We start from the raw sequence: 20,066 nt of genomic DNA, 5'->3' as shown, positions 1-20,066 counted from the left end.
GGTGCAGTCGGTTAAGCGTCCGACTTCAGCCAGGTCACGATCTCACGGTCCGTGAGTTCGAGCCCCGCGTCGGGCTCTGGGCTGATGGCTCGGAGCCTGGAGCCTGTTTCGGATTCTGTGTCTCCCTCTCTCTCTGCCCCTCCCCCGTTCATGCTCTGTCTCTCTCTGTCCCAAAAATAAATAAAAACGTGGAAAAAAAATTAAAAAAAAAAAAAGACGACTTTGGTTACTTAAACTATACTTCAGTGTGTTTGCCACATATTTGCGTATTACTAAACATTAGTAGAAATAATAATTTATTGAATTTATAAGGAAGCATTACATATTTGGAAGGTTTTATTTATGAATTTTGCCATCATGCAAAACTCCAGAATTGTGTATGATCCAAAACATCATGTTTACATTCCGATTATTCTAATACCTTATGCAATTAGCACAGGGGAGAAATGAGGAGATGGACGTGCCACTTTTATAACAAGTTTACAAAATGGTTTGACTTATGAAAGGGATTACCTTGTCTAAGGGTATAAAGGGAAGAAGAAAGTTCTGTGTGATTGGTAGAATATTGACATCAGATGTGACACAGCCACGATAAGAAACAAAATAACAGGCAAATCTCATTAATAAACACAAATATAAATAACCTAAAGTTCAAACCAAATATATCAGTAAATGAAGACATTAATACATCAGAACCAACCTGAGTTTATCCAGGAATACCACAGAGGCTTATTAGAGAATCAATTAATATAGGGGCGCCTGAATGCTTAGTCAGTTAAGGGTCTCACTTTTGATTTCAGCTCAGGTCATACCCTCACAATTTGTGAGTCCAGCATGGGGCTCTGTGCTGACAATGTGCAGCCTGCTTGAGATTCTCTCTCTCTCTCTCTCTCTCTCTCTCTCTCTCTCTCTCTCTCTCTCTCTCTCTCACTGTCTCTCTCTGACCCTCCCCTGGCCACACTCTCTCAAAATAAACTTAAAAAAGAAAATTAATTATTAAAATTTATTTTATTAATAGATCAAAGGATAAAACAGTGTGATCATCTCAATGACACAGTAAAAGTGTTATTTAATACTCAACATCTCACATAACCAACCAAAAATAATCTTAACCAACTCTATTAAAAAACACAATTCAAGTAAAAAAAAATGGGCAAAAGATCTGAATACAAATTTGTCTGAAGAAAATACAAATGGCCATTAAGCATATATGAAAACATGCCTATCATTAGCCACTACAGAAATGCAAATCAAAACCACAAAGAAATGGGGCACCTGTGAGGCTCAGTAGTTAAGTGGCAGTCTTCAGTTCAGGTCATGATCTCATGGTTCATGATCTCTTGGTGAGTTCAGAACCCACACTGGGCTCTCTGCTGTCAGTGCAAAGACTGCTCGGGATCCTCTGTCTCCTCACCACCCCCCTGGTCTCTCTCAAAAATAAACATTTAAAAATAAATATATTTCTAAAAAGTTAAAAAAAAAGACACAAGTGAATGCCACTTGAGACCCATTTTGATAGTTATAAAAGGACAAATAACAATTAGTGAGGATATGGAAAAATCAGAACTCATACTTGCTAATGGGTTAAGTATAGTGATATAAGCCACTTTAGAAAAGTCTGCAGTTCTTCAAAACATTAAATATACGGTTATCATATGAACCAGCCATTCTACTTCCAGTTATATATTCAAGAGAAATGAAAAGTCCACACAGAAACTTATACATGAATGTTCACAGGAGCATTATTTATAATATCCAAAAAGTGGAAATAACCCAAATGTGCATCAAATGATGAGTAGATAAAATGTGATATAGCCATATAACGGAATATTACTTAGCCACAAAAAGAAATTAAATACTGATATAAACTACAACATAGATGAACCTTGAAAACATTATGGTACGTTTAAGAAGACAGGGGCAAAAGACCACATATTGTGTGATTCCATTTATATGAAATATCCAGAATGGACAAATCTATAAAGTCAAAAAAAGATTAGTGGTCACCTGAGTCTGGAAGGGAGGGAGGAATGGAGAGTGAATTCTAATGGGTTTGCTTTTTTGGGGAGTAACACAGAAGTACTAAATTAAATTCTGATGCTTCTATAATTACTAAAATCCACTGACTTGTATATTTTTAATGGAAGAGTTCCATGCGAATTACATGTCAATTAATCTATTATAAAAAACAATCTTAGTAAACACAGAAAAGAAAAAATAGAAAGGAATGTCTTTAACCAGAAAATGTTATCAAAAATGTAGAGCAAACATCTTACTATGAAGGCCTTTACTTTGAGACATGGAATAAGACCAAGGTGACTCCTGCAATCAGGTTTGGAAGTCTTGGCCAGTGTCTTGTAACGGGGAGGGCTGGGAAGAGATTTGGGGGTGGGATGGGGAGACAAGGATAGAGAGACATTATAGCTTGGAAGATTAGGGAGGAAAAATACACCTGCCACTATTCATAGATGATAGGACCATTATGTAAACATTTAATTTTTTTTTTTTTTTCAACGTTTATTTATTTTTGGGACAGAGAGAGACAGAGCATGAACGGGGGAGGGGCAGAGAGAGAGGGAGACACAGAATCGGAAACAGGCTCCAGGCTCCGAGCCATCAGCCCAGAGCCCGACGCGGGGCTCGAACTCGCGGACCGCGAGATCGTGACCTGGCTGAAGTCGGACGCTCAACCGACTGCGCCACCCAGGCGCCCCCCCAAACATTTAAAAGAATCTACAGGTAAGGGCGCCTGGGTGGCTCAGTTGGTTAAGCCACCGACTTCGGCTCTGGTCATGATCTCGCAGTTTGTGAGTTCTCGCAGCTTGTGAGTTCGAGCCCGGCGTCAGGCTCTGTGCTGACAGCTCAGGGCCTGGAGCCTACTTCAGAGTCTATGCCTACCCTCCTCTGCTCCCGCTCTGGGTCTCAAGAATAAATGAACGTTAAAAAAAAAATTTGTTTTTAAATCAAAAGAATCTACAAATGAATTATTTGAAAACCAAAAGAGGTCTGCAGCTTGTTGGATACAAAATAAACACACTGAAGGTTCAAAACAGAACAAGCCCCACCGACCGGGCGGTTGGCAAGATCTAAGAATATCGCACACGACCCTGGTCCAGAAATGGGAAGAAACATGCACAAGTCCATAGAGGGAACAACTCAATTGTCTGTCCATAGGGGACTAGAGTGCATCCGCATAATAACAACTCTAAGCCGACGTGGCTTCGAGTGAACTGATGAGTATTTCAGGATGGATGTGAGGTACAGGAAAGGCAATTTTCTTGTGGAAAAGCAAACTCGGGAGAGAATTTTGAAGAGGTGTACAGGGCATAATTTTAAGGCCTCGCCGACCCTCCTGAGCGCATCTCCTGATCTGCCTCCTCCCGGGGCCCGACGTCGCGAGTGGCCGGAACGCGAGGACCCACGCATGAAGGGGGTCTGGGCCCTGAGACAAAAGGCCGGGACGGCTGGAGGCCCTCAGCGTGGACACGCGCGAAACCGTCGGGAGGTGCCGAGGTCCGGGAGCGGCTGGCGCTGGGAACCGTGCCCTTGACCGCTCCCCAACCCCACACAGCTCTCTTGGACTCGCTGACACCTGGGCTGCAGCTGGAAGGGGAAGGCCGCCAAGGAATGAAAAACGTGTCCTCAGCTTCCGCAGTAACACCGGAAGAACACCGCCCCGGCCGCTTTTCCGCTTCCGGTCTCCAGCTGCCCTGCCCTGGGGCCCTGCAATAGGCGAACGCACTGGGTGGGGGGGGTGGCAGGGCTGGGGGGCGTGGTCGAAGCAGAAGCTGTGGGGTAGGCCGAATGCAGGAAAGCAGCTTTTGACTTAAAAAGAGGAAACTTGAAGGCAACTTGAAGAGTGGAGCAACTTGCTCTTGATCACAGAGATAAAACAGGAACTCGAACCTTCTTTGACGCCATACGGTCTCCCCAAAAGGAAAAAGTAGGAGTGCCCCAAGACTTTGAAAAAGGGATTTAGCAGCTGCAAAGGAAAATGAGTCTAAACCTCATTTCTAAACCACTATGGAGTTTCTTATGAGGCCACTGCCCCTATCTTCCTAACCAAAATAAAGTCCCACTGAAGTCAAAAGTCCCCATCAAGGTCAGAGACCTTTTTGTCTAGATTCAATCTGAACAATTTATACAGTGGTATTTTAAAACAAAAAGCAAAAATTAAAAACCAAAAAGGCGGGGGGCGGGCGCGCCTGGATGGCTCAGTTGGTTAAGCCTTGGGCTCTTGATTTTGGCCCAGGTCATGTTCGTGAGATCAAGCCCCACCTCGGACTCTGCATTAACACCATGAAGCCTGCTTGGAATGCTGTCTCCATCGCTCTCCGCCCCCCCCCCCCCCTTCTCAAAAATAAACATTTAAAAGCATGTATCTTAAAACTAGACTTAAAATAACGCTGTAAACTTTGGGTCTCAATCAGTGCTTTACAACCCCAAGAAATGGTATTTTATCAGGGGCGTGAGGACTGAGGATTGATTTAAATCTGCATAATCAGAGACTATGATCCAAAAGTGAAAATCCCGGGGCACTGGGTGGCTCACTTGGTTGAGCATCTTCAGCTGAGGTCATGATCTCGGGGTTCATGAATTCAAACCCCACATAGGGTTCACTGTAGTCAGGCCCATTTCAGATCCTCTGTCACCCACTTTCTGGCCCTCTCATGCTTGTGCTCTTTCAAAAATAATAAACACTTAAAAGTAAAAAAAATCCTAATCTGGTAGTAGAGAAAAGGATACATTTTTAAGGTGCTTTGGGGTTATTACTACATTTAGACACTCCAAACTCAGGATTTATAAAAACCTCCATAGCCCCTTGTTGAGCCTTTTCTTGACACCCCCATGAATAGAACATCTGCCTGGACACAGAAGGATTTAAGAATAATTAAGAGGACTATTGTTAATATTATTTAATGGTGGTACCTAGAAGTAGAGATCGGTGGTTAAAAGAAATCTCAATACCTCCTGGTGGGCTGTGCTTCTCAGGCAGACCAGCTCCAGAAAATACCTGCCAGTAAACTGAAGGCCCTTTAAGCGCCAGGGACTCTATTACTAATATTAAGTTTACAGATCAGAACCATGTTTTTAAAATGGCAAGTTTTCTGGAGCCTGGCAGGCTCAGTCAGTGGAGCATGTGACTCAATCTCGAAGTTGTAAAGTCAAGCACCTCGGTGGGTATAGAGATTATTTAAACTTCAAAAGTTTTTAAATCTTTAAAAAAAAAATGGAAAATTTTCAACCTACATTCCACCCCCCCCCCCAAAAAAAAAAAAAGATTTTGAAGAGGCTAGGTTCTTTTCTTCACTACATAATGAGCATAGTGAGACACGGTACTGTTAGGTGAACTATGAGGATGCTTACACACATTTACTGATCACTGATTCTTGGCTTTGTTCTGTGGACAGAGAATATTTTGTGACAGAAGTAAAATGCCCTAGCCCTCATGAGCTCCCCGCCAACACACAGCTTTGGCCAATAACTCTATCCTGACCATCTGTGTTTATGCACTGCACTGGAAACCCAGGACCTCTCATTTCTAGAGGTCGTGACAAAGGTGCACCTGCAGATGCAGAGGTCAGGCTGTTTATTCATAAAAATACAGCTAGGTAAGAGTTCACTAATGAAATTGGCTTCCTTGATTTAACTTTTTCTGAGGGGGGGCGGGGAGGAAGGAAATTCCAGAGAACCAAATGGTCCAGAAATTCAGTGAAATGTCTCTTCTCACTGCCTGCTCTGCTCCCTTCTGCTACAGTGAACAATCCTGGACCCTCACCTCAATGTTCTTCTACTCAAAAGACTACCAAGGGCTGACCCCACCTCCCATGGATGCAAACATTTGGGGCAGGGGAGTGGGTGTGGGGTGTTGCACCAATTTTTATGTCAAAGGTAAGTGGAGGGAACCCACACAAGATGGCTTCAAAGTGCCAAGCAGAACCTGGGGACATGAATGGGGTTGGCATAAAACTACTGCACCAGATGTGAATTTCCCATTTGTATGAATCTCATTTGAGAACTAATGACATAGGCTTCTCTTACTGGGAACCTTATGGGCTTTGACAGTCCAGTTAGGTTTGGGGTAATAAGCAGTGTAGAAATGCTGGAGATTTCCTCACAAGCATTTGTAAAAGTCATGTTAGAATAACTGCATTTATACCAACCCACCATAGGCTCCTACAAATCCAGGAACACTTTGCCATGCATTTGCCTAGAATCTTTGATCTCTTAAAAAAAAAAAAAAAAAAAAAAAAAAAAGGACCTCAAACTGAAAACAAGCCTTCAATCTCAATGGGTAACTCTTCTTTGATTAGAAACCTCTGCATTTCCAATCTGTGCATTATTACTGACCAAATTTTCAGATCAAAAAAAAAATTTTTCTACTTTAGAATTTTCTTTAAAAAAATTTTTTTTCTTCAACATTTATTTATTTTTTGGGACAGAGAGAGACAGAGCATGAACAGGGGAGGGGCAGACAGAGAGGGAGACACAGAATCGGAAACAGGCTCCAGGCTCTGAGCCATCAGCCCAGAGCCTGACGTGGGGCTCGAACTCATGGACCGCGAGATCGTGACCTGGCTGAAGTCGGACGCTTAACCGACTGCGCCACCCAGGCGCCCCCGGAGACATATTTCAATACAAATTTCCAGAAACTAAACATGAGGGATTTCAGGATTCCAAAACTAAAACTTCTGGCTTCATTAAATGCTCATGTATACTTTAAAATTATCTACCTTCCCTTGTCAAATGCTAAGTTTTTTTTTATAATAGACACATGTACTCTTGATGACAGTAACAAATTTTTCATTTTCTTGAGATTCCTGAAAATCAACACATATAACTGGGATAACCTGAAATTAAATCATTTGTACTGTTACTAGTGCCAAAACAAAGGAGAAAATATACATCCCTTTTATTTCTCCTGGAGTTTTTGTGGCTCTAAATCTGAACAACTACTAAGAAGCAAAAAGGTCAGTCTTGTTCTGATATGATTTTACTCTGACTTAATAGGTCTCTGCGACCAACCACTGGGGGGAGTTTTCAGGTTTATCTTGGGATCTAGTGAGTAAGTGGCTTAATAATAATAATAATAATGTCCTTGTTTAATAATAATAAAATCATGTCCTTAATTATTGTCATACTCATATTCTGAAATATTTGATGTCTAACAAGACTGTATAGGGACACGTGGGTGGCTCAGTTGGTTGAGGGTCCGACTCTTGGTTTAGGCTCAGGTCATGATCTCAGTTTCATAGAGATGGAGACCCACATCGGGCTCGGTGCTGACAGAGGGGAGCCTGCTTGGGATTCTCTCCTCCTTGCTCTCTGCCTCCCCCCCACTCACATTGTCTCTCTCTCTCAAAATAAACTTAGAAAAACAACAAAAAGACTGTACATGATGTGAAATCAAATGGATGGAATTTGCTGTGTAATTTCCACAATAAGAGAGGGGAAATAAACGGGAGGAGTAAAATAGGGAGATAAAAGTTATTAAAACTATTAAAAAAACTCATAAAAATTATTCATTCACAGCTGCAAAACCACGGGCTTGTCTTCATTCCTGTCAAGACCCAGCCTACGACTGTCTACTGTCCTAACTATTCACTTTCGTCAAAATGCGTGTTTCACATTCTTTACAATCAGTTGTTGGCCACATCTTGAAAGCAAGGGCAGATTCAGTTCTGCTGGCAGTTCTGGGTCAGCTGCAACATCAACAATGGGTTTCTGTGTGGAGATACCTGTGTTCTAATTGTGAGTTCTCTGCCCAGAGGAACACAGTAATTCTGAAAATCTGTCCACTTGTAATATAGAACCTGGAGGAACACAATTTGGCTATTGTTAATTCTGGGTGAGGCCACAAAGCCTGGAGTCAGTGACTAGGGTTCCTGTTAGCTCTAAAAACTGCATGATTTAAAGTGAAACAATGAACTAGAATCCAACAGAAATGATAGAGGATGCTTCAGGTCATATAAATCACATAAAACAGAATAAGAACAGAGGCTCCCTCAGAGAGCTGTGATGAAGTGACTCAATCCATGGAAAGCTTTCAGGGCATACAGTAAGTGCAAAATAACTGTGAGCTCTCACCAGCCCTTTTAAGTCAAGACTGTTAGAAATCTGTTTCTGTGGCATTTAGTAACAAAAGCATCTGACGTATTAATGATCTCATTTAACAAAGGGAAATGGGGCTTAGGAGAGGCTAAGGAAGTACCCCAAACACACAGCTCAAAAGCAACAAGGGAGAGGACCCACACTCCAGCTCTAGTCAGGCTCCAGACTGAGCCCGTAACACACATACTCTACTTGGGCAAAAAGAAAGCCAATTTCTGAAGCACACTGGAACCCTGGGATTTTCCCAGTTAATAGTTTAGACCACTGAAGAGACTAATAATGAAGAAGAGAGTTAAGGCTGTTATAGTTATTTCTGCAGTATAACAAACCACTCCAAACATGGTCATACATAAGAGCGGTTCTCAAAATGCGGTTACCAGCCTGCTGAGGGACCCCAGACACTTTCAGTCTGTGAGGCCAAGACTATTGTTAAAATAGTTCTATTATTTACCTTTTCATCGTGTTGACATTTGTATTGATGATATAAAAGCAGTGGTGGGTAAAAGTGCTGGCACCTTAGCAGAAATCAAGGCAGTGGCGGCAAGTGCCACATTGTATTCCTTATTGCCACATATTCATGAGAAATAAAAAATCCAGTTTTCCTTAAAAATGTCCTTGAGGCAACAGAAAATTTAGAAAATATATACCTGGGACCATGATGTTGGCTGTTTCTTAACATTTACAAACCTTTCTGCTATGATCAATAATTGTATTAGTGTATGATGCTTGATGCTGGATAATAAAATAGGCCAACATTTGAAAAATATGCATAATGTAGTGAACTATTTCCCATATGACTAACACGTGATGGCACAAGGTCGCGCGTGGGTAAAATATTGATTCAAAATACAAGAAAAATCAATGGACTTTAATGTAACAGAACAGGAAGAATTCACTGACAGAACTTCATACTCCACAGTGCAACTAATCTTTAAGAAACTACATTCGTTGAGTTTTGGTGAAGTACCAAATATCCAAAATTATCTGAAAATACTTCTTTTTTCCGATTATATATCTCACTGAAACCGAATTTTCTATATATACTTCATCTGAAACAACTTACGGGAAAAAATTGAATTCAGAAGCAGGTACGAGACTCCAATTGTCATTAAGCTAGGCAAAATGATTTATAAAATTTTTTTGTAAAACTTGTCACTCATCTGGTAAGGAAGAAAAAATACTTAACACCTGTTAAAGATGGTAAAGTGGACTTTTTTCAACCATTGAGACAGGTATAGGGACCACTGCAACAAGACTTTGCAGTGAGGGGGAGGGGGAGTGATTGGGCTTAGGTCTGAATACAGCATGGGTAAGTTGGAACTTACAGCCAAGGAACAGGATACACAGGTGGGTGGAAAATTATTGAGAAAAGATCAGGGGTAAGGGGGATTCTGGCTGAACTGACCTAACAGAATCTTTGCTGAAGACAGGCCTGGGTGATTAGAAACCACCTGAAGGATGGTGGAGGATGAGGAACCCAACTAGGTATCAAGAATGCTCATTAATGGAAAATGGGAAACTCTTGCTGAGTTAGCATGGTTCTTGCTGTAATTGGATTTTACAAGGAAGTGCACGGATGGACCCAGGAGAAGGTTCAGGACCCTCACTGAAGTTTGGACAAGAAGAGACTCTCACTTCTCACATTTGTTATCATTTTGAAAAAGTTATTCATAAATGTTAGGTACACTATGAAATTAGTTATAAAAATTTAAAACAGGTCTTATTTTCTAATATGTCAAATACTCATAGATACAATGCCCATAAAATAAAGATGCTCAATTTTAGAGTATAAAGAAGTCCTGAAGCCAAAAAGTTTGAAAAGTGCTGGTGTGGAACCACCACCATTCTGTTATTTTCACAGATCATAGGTCAGGAATTTGGACAAGATGCAGTGGGAATGAATGAATGGCTTGTCTCTGCCCTACAATGACCAGGGCCTTCCTTACCTGGGAAGACTCACACAGCTCAAGCCAAGGGCTGGAGTCATCTGGGGACTCATACATGCATCTGGTGCCTTCCTTGAAATGGCTAGAAGGCTGAGAGCAGCTGGACGGCTGAGAGAAGCATCTCCATGTAGCCCCTCCATGTTACAGTATAACTCCTTGTTTCCAAGGGAAGAATACTAACTGGGAGTATCCCAAAAGAGAACATGCGAAGATAACCAGGAGGGAATTGCATGGCCCCTTATGGCCTAGACTGGGAAATTATATGGCATCATTTATATTGTACTCCTCTAGGTAAAAGTCAAGGGAAGGCAACAATGTCAAAGAATTTGTGGGCCATGTTTTAAAACCATCAATCTGCCACAAATTTTTTATGTACCTCCACACATACAATAGTCATTGCCTATTAAAACCATGCCAAAATCTTGTGCCTATAGTATCAGACTCAAGTTCTATGTCCAGAATCTTAACATCCAAGTCAGGGCCAATCTGGAAAAGGCTATTTTAAAAGGTTTGGCTTGAGTATGTTATTCTCAGTTTCAAGATTTGTGAAGTAAAGAGACAAGCTATTTACTCCCCACACACTCAACATATAATTGTGAGAGAAGGAAAGGATAATCAGAAGAGATATTCATATAAGAAATGGGTGGGAGGCACCTGGCTAACTCAGTTGGAAGAGCACATGACTCTTGATCTTGGGGTCGGGAGTTTGAGCCCCACTAGGGGAAGAGAAGACTGAAAAAAAATAATAAACTTAAAAAAATAATAAAATGCTGGCTGCTTATCATAGAAAGAAAGGGGGTGGGTCGGTGGGAAGAATGGAAGACCCACTGCAGCCAATGGTCCATAGCAATTCTGAAAGTCAAACAGGAACATCTTGCCTATTCCTTAAGGGGCACTACTGAGCCACAGGAATGATTGATTCTTTGCAGAGTTCTGCTACCTGAATCATACTTGCTTTCCTGTAGGACCATATTTTTAACTGAGGAGTTTTAGAGACCTATTTCATCTTGCTCCCTGCCCACAGTTTGGGGGTTCAAGATCTCTATTCACTTTAAGACTTTTTTTTAAAACAAGTTTTAGGTTCAGTGAAACTGGGCAAGGTACACAGATTTCCCAAATACCCCTGACCCCACACATGCATAACCTCTACCATTACTAACATCTCATACCTGAGTGGTTAATTTGTTACAACTGATGAGCCAACATTGACATGTCATAATCAGGCAGTCCCCTGGGGTTCACTTTTGGTGTGCATTCTATGGTTTCGACAAATATAGAATGACATATTCACCACTATAGCATCATACAAGGTATTTTCACTGCCTTCAAAATCCCAGGTGCTTTGCCCATTCATACCCCCAGCCACCTTCCTCCACTCTTGACAACCACTGATCTCCAAGTTTGCCTTTTCCAGGATGTCATAGAGTTGGAATCATAAAGGATATAACCTTTCCAGATTGGCTTCTTTCATTTAGTAATGTGTATGAAAGGTGCGTCCAGGTCTTTACAAATCCTGATAGTTCATTCCTTTCAAATGCTGGATATTCCATTGTCTGGATGCACCAGTTTATTTACCTACTGAAGATATTCATTTGCCTACTGAAGTTTTGGCAATTAGGAATAGAACTGCTATAAACATCCATGACCAAACAAAACAAAAAAAATCCAACACCATGCATGTGCTGGTTTCTGAACGGACAGAAGTTTTCAACTTCTCTGGGGAAATACCAAGGACCCTAGATACTGGATCATTTGGTAAGAGTATGTTTAGTTTTATAAGAAACCACCAAACTATTCCAAACTGGCTGTACGATTTTGTATTCCCACCAGCAAAGCATTTGGCGCTGTTAGTGTTCCAGATTTTGGCCATTCTCATAGACGTGTAGTGGGATCTCCTTTTAACTTGTATTTTTCTGGTGACAGATGGTGTGGAGCCTCTTTTCATAAATGCTTATTTGCCATCTTCTGTGGAGAAGTGTCTGTTGAGGTCTTTGACCAATTATTAATAGGCTATTTTTTTTTTCAACGTTTATTTTTTTTGGGGGGGACAGAGAGAGACAGAGCATGAACGGGGGAGGGGCAGAGAGAGAGGGAGACACAGAATCGGAAACAGGCTCCAGGCTCTGAGCCATCAGCCCAGAGCCTGACGCGGGGCTCGAACTCACGGACCGCGAGATCGTGACCTGGCTGAAGTCGGACGCTTAACCGACTGCGCCACCCAGGTGCCCCAATAGGCTATTTTCTCACTGTTGTTTTAATATTCTTTGTATACTTTGGATAACAGTCCTTTACCCAAATACGTCTTTTGCAAATATTTTCTCCCAACCTGTGCATCTTCTCACTTGCTTGACAATGTCTTTCACAGAGCATATTAAATTTTAATAAAGTCCAGTTTATCAATTATTTCTTTTTATGGATCATGCCTTTGGTGTTTTGTTTTGTTTGTTTGTTTATTTATTTATTTATTTATTTTGGTGTTATATTTTAAAAGGATTGCCACACCCAAGGACATCCAGGTTTTCTCCTATGTTATCTTCTAGGAGTTCATAGTTTTGTGTTTTCTACTTAAGTCTATAATGCATCTTGAATTAATCTTTATAAATACAGACTGCAAAGATTCATGGTTTTGCATGTGGATTTCTGGTTGTTCCAGCACCATATGTTGGAAAGAATTATCTTTACTCCATTCCACTGCCTTTGCTCCTCTGTCAGAGATTAGTTGACTATTTATGTGGCCTATTTGAGCTCTCTGTTCTGTTCCATTGATCTATTCTTTTATCAATACCACACTGTTTTAATTAATGTAGATTTATAGTAAATCTAGTTTTTTAATCTTAAGTAATCTCTACACCCAACGTGGGGCTCAAACTCATGACCCCAAGATCACATTCTTCTTAGTGAAGCAGCCAGCTGCCCCAAGGTTTATAGTAAGTCTTGAAGGCAGGCAGTTTCAGCCCTCCAACTTTGTTCTTCTCTTTCAATGCTGTGTTAGCTATTCTGGGTCTTTTGCTTCTTCATATAAACATCAGAATCAGCTTGTCAATACCCACAAAATAAGTTGCTGGAATTTTGTCTGGATTGAACCCATTAGTGAGATTGGGAAGAACTAACACCTTGACAATTACTGAGTATATCCATGAACATTAAATATCTCTCCATTCATTCAGTTCTTTGATTTTGTTCATCAGAATTTTGCAGTATTCCTCTAGATCTAGAGAGATCTAGTACATATTTTGTTGTGTGAACAGTATTGTGTTTGCAATTTCAAATTCTATTTGTTCATTGTTAGTGTACAGGAAAACAACTGATGGTTTCATGGATATGTGCATGCATTAAAACTTAAACTGTACACTTAAAATATGTGCAATCTGTTGCATGGCAATTATACCTCAATAAACCTGTTAAGAAAACCAAACTTAATAATAACCAAAGACTCTAACAAGAAAAAAGATATTGAACATACACTTCATCAACAATGAATGGATGATAAGTACATGAAAAGATGTTCAACATCATTAGTCTTTAAAACTGTGGGTCTACTTTGAAAAAAAGACATACACACAGAAAGACAACTCATTTAAATAAAAATGCTTTTCTTGGTTTTCTTTTCAAGTATCAATTTTCTTATATGCAGTAAGTGAAAATTTGTACTCTATACTTTACCAAAATTTTTATACTCTTAGATTTTGTTTAAAAACCCATTGTAGCAAAGGCTTTTCATTTTAAAAACCCTTTTAGGATTTCAATTTTTATAAAAATATATGTAAGTTATTTACTGAAAGTATTGCTTTTACATTCATAATCTAACATGACTTACTACACGTAAAATAAAATTAACAAAGCCTTTTTCCACATTCCCTACATTTATAATTTACCATTCCTGTCCAGTGAGTTGTGTTTCCTAATAACAAAGATCAAAGACATTCCTCTATCTCTTTCAGTCACAGGATCTCTTCAAATCCTATGTGTGCTTTCAAATGTGTGTACACATTTTCAAACCAAATGTGTGCTTTCATATTTCCCCCAAATGAAGGATAAAACTAAAAAACAAACAAAACAAAACAAAACAAAAACCCCTACCCTTCTTACATTTGTAAGATTTTTCACAACTGTGAAATCATAGCTGAACAGTAAAATACAAGACAGAGCTAAAGGCTTCCTACATTCCTCATAATAAGGTTACCTTTATAATGAATTAGTACAAGTTAAAAAGAGAAAGTATTTAAGGCTTTCCCACATTCTCTGCAAGCATAAGCTTCTCTCAAGCGTGAATTCTTATGCGTTTAGTAAGGCATGAAGTACTAAACGTTTCCCCACATTCCTCATCTATATATGGCTTTTCCCCACTGTGAGTTCTTAAATGTCAAATAAGATATGTGGGTTGAGTAAAGGCTTTCCCACATTCCTTACATTCAAAAGGTCGTTCACCAGTGTGAGTTCTCACACGTACTGTGAGGCCTGATGAAACAGTGAAGGCTCTCCCACATTTTTTACATTCATATGGCTTCTCTCCAGTATGTGTTCTTTCATGTTGACTAACGTATGAGGAATATCTAAGTGATTTCCCACATTCCTCACACTCAAAATGTCTTTCTACACTGTGAATTTTTAGATGCTGAATAAGAAAGGAGGATCAAATAAAGGCTTTACCACACTGCTTACAATCATAGGGTTTCATTTCAGGGTGAGTTTGCATGGGATTTTCAAAGCAAGATGAGTTACTAAAGGCTTTCTTTCCCACATTCCTTACATTGATAAGGCTTCTCACCAGTGTGAGTTCTTATATGTACAGTAAAGTGTGATGACCCAACAAACGCTTCTCCACATTCCTCACATTGATAAGGCTTCTCTCCAGTGCAAGTTCCTCTGTGTTTTTTAAGACCTGAAGAATCAGTGAAGGTTTTCTCACATTTACTACACTTGTGGTTTTTCTCCAGTGTGATTTCGCATGTGAGTATTCAGTTTTGATAAACAAGTAAACTCTTTACTACACTCTTTGCAAACATAATGTTACTCTCTAGTATAAAATTGTACACATTTAGCAAGATCTAGGGAACAAGAAAAAGCTTTGTCAAATTTCTTACATTCCACAGGCATTAATTCACTTTGAGTTCTTAAATGTTGAAGAAGATATGAAGATCAACTAAAGGTTTTCCCACATTCTTTAGGTTTATAGGACCTTTTTTCTATTGCAAATCTGCACATGTACAAAAAGGCTTGTACAATGATAAATAGCTTTCCCACATTTCTTAAAGGTAAATGGCCTCTCTCCACTACAAATTCTTACATATTCTCTAAGGTGTGAGGAAGAAGGAATTCCTTTCTGACAGTGCATTTATAAGGTTTCTTTGGAGTACAAGGTTTCTTGTGAACCAGATGTGCATTTTGGCTTAAGGTGTTTCACACTGATTACAGTTAGGAGGGTTCTCTCCATTATCAGTTTTGTTGTATGGATTAAAGGCAGAGTTCTTTGTAAAGGCTTTTACACACTGATCACACAAGTTTTCTTTCTATTGTGAGCTCTCTTGTAAGTCTTAAAGCAGCAGTGTTCACTCAAGGTTTCTTCCCAATGGTTAAACAATTCCTCTCCAATGTGTTTCTCTCCTGTTGATGAACAGATTGGTGAGGTCTTATAAAAGTTTTCCAGCTTTATTACATTCAGAGATCCTCCCCTCTGCCTTGAATTGTTATACTATAGAGGAAACCAATCAGTATGACTAAAGTTTTTTGTTTTCTCTTCCATTTTCACTGTATGCAACGCATGGTTCCAGACCTGAGTGCTTTCAAGCAGAATGAAGAGACCATTCTGCTAAAAACTTCTTTTGTAGTCTTTTTTTTTCCTTTTGTAGTCTTTACTTTCACAGGGATTCTTATAGCATTTAGCTGATAACTGATCAAGATGAAATTACTTATCTGAGTTCTATATATGAAATATTGAGCTAACAATGTGTGAATGTATTTTGGGGAGTGTTTAAAGTACTTGTCAAATTAATAATGCTCAGAGACTCTATGAGAAACAGTTTCATTTAGGATGAATAACACTAGCCCCAAGTGTCTGTTATGGTTTTGTGCTGCTTTTCTATCTTATGGAATTTCCAAACTTCCACTGTTGTGGAAGGCAAGGAATTACACACTGTGAATTTTACCATTTCTACCCATTGGGTGTTTTCCCCTGCAAAATATTCTGCTGAGGTGCTGACCATTTGGTATTAAGACAAATCTCCCCATCTGAAATAAGATTAAAAAAAAAATTAAGGTCTTGGAGGAATAAATGATGGAAAGAAGTTGTTAAAAATAAAGACCAATGCCTATTTATTTTCAAAGACTGACTTAATATAGATTACAAAATAAAAAAGACATGAACATATAGAGATTGAAAAGTCTGACTATATTAAGAGTTTGGCAAAGAAAAAGGGTGCTGGTCAAACTGGTAGGTGATTCTCTAAGAAACGATTCTATACATGTCGAGACTGATGGTGAACAGAGAGCAACATAACCGGGAAAACAAAGTTGAAAGAAAATGAATGAAGAACTAAATGCAGAATTTAAAGAAGAAATAGATCTTACTGTCAGGTCAAAAGGAAGTTTCAGAAAGTAGATGAAAAGTTAAAGAGAAGTTTGAAGGACCCAAGGAACCTCAGAAACCAAAGGCACCAGCATTCTCAGGAAAAATCCATCTTCAAAAGCTTCCTGTTTAAGGGGCGCCTGGGTGGCGCAGTCGGTTAAGCGTCCGACTTCAGCCAGGTCACGATCTCGCAGGTCCGTGAGTTCGAGCCCCGCGTCGGGCTCTGGGCTGATGGCTCAGAGCCTGGAGCCTGTTTCCGATTCTGTGTCTCCCTCTCTCTCTGCCCCCCCCACCGTTCATGCTCTCTCTCTGTCCCAAAAATAAATAAAAACGTTGAAAAAAAAAATTAAAAAAAAAAAAAAAAAGCTTCCTGTTTAACATTTCCAAATGGACTGCAGCTCTCATGGATTCCTGCTGTTTTTCATAAAGAATCACATCTCCCTTTTCCCTTACTTTGCAGAACTTCTCCCACTATCCTCAGCTTTCCTTCTTGTTCCACCTGAAAGATCAGAACAGGTCTGCATAGCTAGCACCTGGCTCTCAGAAGAAGACACTTGATGTAAGAAGAACATGCAAGGGATGACAAATAGTTCCACAAACCAGGACCAAGATTCTGCTCTGCAGGGACACCAGATACGGTCAGGTAGAACTTGAGAAACAAAATGTTTGTGCCAACTTTATCAAACCAATAAACTTTTTTTTTTTTCAAACCAATAAACTTTCAAATGAAACTAAAATACAAGCACACACTTCCTCATTGCTCACCAAAAGAGGTGCCGATCTTTCCCCTAAAACCCAGGCTCAAACTTGTATACAAGTTTTTTAAGTCCTAAGCCTTTCAATCCATACAGACAATAAGGCCAGTACAATGAATAGATCTTCGTTTTCAAGAGGAAGTCACTTCAAGGTAAGGTCAGTGAGAGCAGAAACAACATCTGCTCTTTTTACCACTGCATTGCCAGTAGTCAGCACAGACACTAGGACACAGTTAAGCAAGGGGGGCCTGGCTGGCTCAGTCGGTAGAGCATGCGACCCTTGATCTCAGGGTCTTGAGTTTAAGCCCCACAATGGGCCTGGAGCCTACCTTTAAAAAAAAAAAAAAAAAAAAAAAAAAAAAAAGTAAAGATTTCTTCCAGAAAAAGCTAAATGAAGAAATGGTACCAACCTTACCTACTGCAACCAGATTCTTGTGGTTCCCCAGCATCACATCTCTGTACAGGTTTCTCTGAGTTGGATCCAGCAAAGTCCACTCCTCCTGGGTGAATTCCACAGCCACATCCTCAAGGATCACCAGATCCTAAACCATCACAAACATTCTGGCATCAAGCAATTGCCATCTAAACCAATGTTCACTGGAGAAAGAGAATGGGAGACCCAAAGCTTAGACAGGTTTCCATGTTCTCCCATCATCTCTTCCAGGGCTTGATGGTCCTCATGCCCATTCTCCTCTCTACCTGGACATATTCACTGGTGAGCTCATCCAGTCATGTAGTTTTAAGAGCACCTCATTCACCTAACTGCAGGTATCTCACCACAGCTACATTGTACTCTTTTCTAATCTTATTTTTCTCTAATGACAGGATTTACCATGGTCTGAGTACATTACAGACACAATAAATGCTGGCAATGAATGAATCATTCCTCTAGGGACAGCACAAATTCTGAAAAACACATGTCCACTCCCTCATAGAGTATCAAAGCAAGACAAGAGCACACAATCAACATGAATGAGAGTTGGACTGAATGAGTAGATACTGCGATAATAGTATCATCTCCTTATGTCATCTGTCAACCATATAAAATATCCTGAAACCTGAGGAAATTTATCTGGGTATTCAGTCCCTATGCAGGCCCTATATGCACAAAGAAACTCTGTGTTCTATTAGAAAAAAACATGTCTATCTGGCAGGAAGAACATGTACTTTTATAAAAGAATAAACTTCCTACTTACCTGAGAATAATTTGTCAGACACCTAGACACTGTCCTTTCTCCCTCTGATTTCTCCTCATGAAGACAGAAAAAATCTTGAAAAAGATGACCTTAGGAAGAAATAAAACCTGAGAACCCAGGCTACCCAAAGTTTCTACTCAAGCCTAGAAGCCACTCCAGAGTTGACACACATGCTAAGCAGCCTGCCTCATCTGAAACCAGAGGGGGGTTTGGGCTTTGGGAGGAAGAGTTTAATATTCCCATTTTACAGACAATGAAATTTAAAGTTTAGACAGGTAAAGATGTTGTTTTCTTTTCTAAGTTTATTTATTTATTTTGAGAGAGAGAGAGACAGAGACAGAGAGCAGAAGTGGGGCAGGGGCAGAGAGAGGGAGAGAGAGAGAATCCCAACGTGGGGCTTGAACTCATGAACTGTGAGATTATGACCTGAGCTGAAGTTGGACCACCCAGGTGCCCCAAAGTTGTTGTTTTCTTTGGCCAACAATAATGAATCTCACGTAAAAAAAAGAATCTCATGTTGATTAAGCAGAACATCTCCCACATCCTTATCCCTCCTTCCCAATCTAAGGATTCAGACATCAGGATGTTCTTATCTACTTAAGCCCTCTCTTAGCACAGAAACAGGACTGCTTAGACCTTGACAAGACAGGCCGTTCACAGGCCAGTTTAAACCAGTCCCTGACAGGAGCATCAAAAAGGACTTACCACAGGAGAAAAGAGCAATGGCTGGCATCCTGTGGGTGTGACAGTAAAATCTGACTGAACCCTTCTCGTTCCCAAAGTCCCTCAAGATGGTGTCTGAATTTAGCAGAGAGGTCAATCTCAATTCCTCTTGATTAAGTACCAGTGGATTCTCGCCACGTACCATCAATCTTTAAGCAACAGGCATCACTCAGCTATCATGAAGCATTATTCATTAGTCAGCTCTCTGCAAAAGATAAAGCTGTATTACATAAAAGCCGTTAGAAACTGTAGAGTAGTATACTACAGAAATATACATAACAATCGCCATTTACGGAGTACCTATTCTGTGCCACAAGCAGTGGTGGCTCAAAGGATTACCAACATAGTTACTATTACTGCCATTTAACAGCTGAGGCAACCTACATTGAGACAGGAGTAGCCACTGACCCAAGATCACCAATTAGGAAGAGCCAGAGTCTGAATACAGGTTACTCTACCTCAAAAGCCTGAACTCCTGAGGTTACTGTTACTCTCTAACATACCTGGATGACCGTGACAAGGTGATGTGCAAAAATGATTAACCCAGGTCTGGGTTGCTCAAATCCTGCACTTTCCTGAGAAAGGCCTGTCTTCAGACCTACTCTAGGCTGGGCTTGTGGGAGACGTCCATGGACTATCCTGCCTGGTAAGAATGTTTTTGTATGCCTGAGGCCTTGGGTCACACAATACCAGTCTGGGTGAATTCCAGATAGTTTAGGCTAACAACGTGATTTATGGTAAACATGTTTTTATACGCCTGAGGCTTTGG

The 20,066-nt window shown here is 40.2% G+C and overlaps 2 protein-coding genes across 5 annotated transcripts in view; both read right to left on the bottom strand.

Annotated features, from left to right (window-relative positions):
• Positions 1-17,902, bottom strand: part of LOC122486831 (zinc finger protein 177-like) — a 40,517-nt gene extending 22,615 nt beyond the window's left edge. For all 4 annotated transcript variants that reach the window (XM_043586452.1, XM_043586453.1, XM_043586454.1 and 1 more), the window contains exon 1: positions 17,794-17,902. The gene's annotated coding sequence lies outside the window, so the exon portion shown is untranslated. The remainder of the gene's footprint in view (positions 1-17,793) is intronic.
• ZNF559 (zinc finger protein 559) lies at positions 12,683-19,442 on the bottom strand. Its single transcript, XM_043586447.1, is given in 10 exon segments — positions 12,683-14,793; positions 14,795-14,981; positions 14,983-15,233; positions 15,235-15,389; positions 15,392-15,454; positions 15,457-15,558; positions 15,561-15,662; positions 17,794-17,920; positions 18,575-18,663; positions 19,280-19,442. Coding segments are annotated over 10 exon segments (1,713 nt in total). The 3' UTR covers positions 12,683-14,319.
• Between the last annotated feature and the right edge of the window lie 624 nt (positions 19,443-20,066).

Source organism: Prionailurus bengalensis, chromosome A2 (assembly GCF_016509475.1).
Source record: "Prionailurus bengalensis isolate Pbe53 chromosome A2, Fcat_Pben_1.1_paternal_pri, whole genome shotgun sequence".
In the NCBI taxonomy this organism is placed as follows: Eukaryota; Metazoa; Chordata; class Mammalia; order Carnivora; family Felidae; genus Prionailurus; species Prionailurus bengalensis.
Note: the sequence above shows the minus strand (reverse complement) of the source record. Positions and strands in the feature narration are given on the sequence as shown.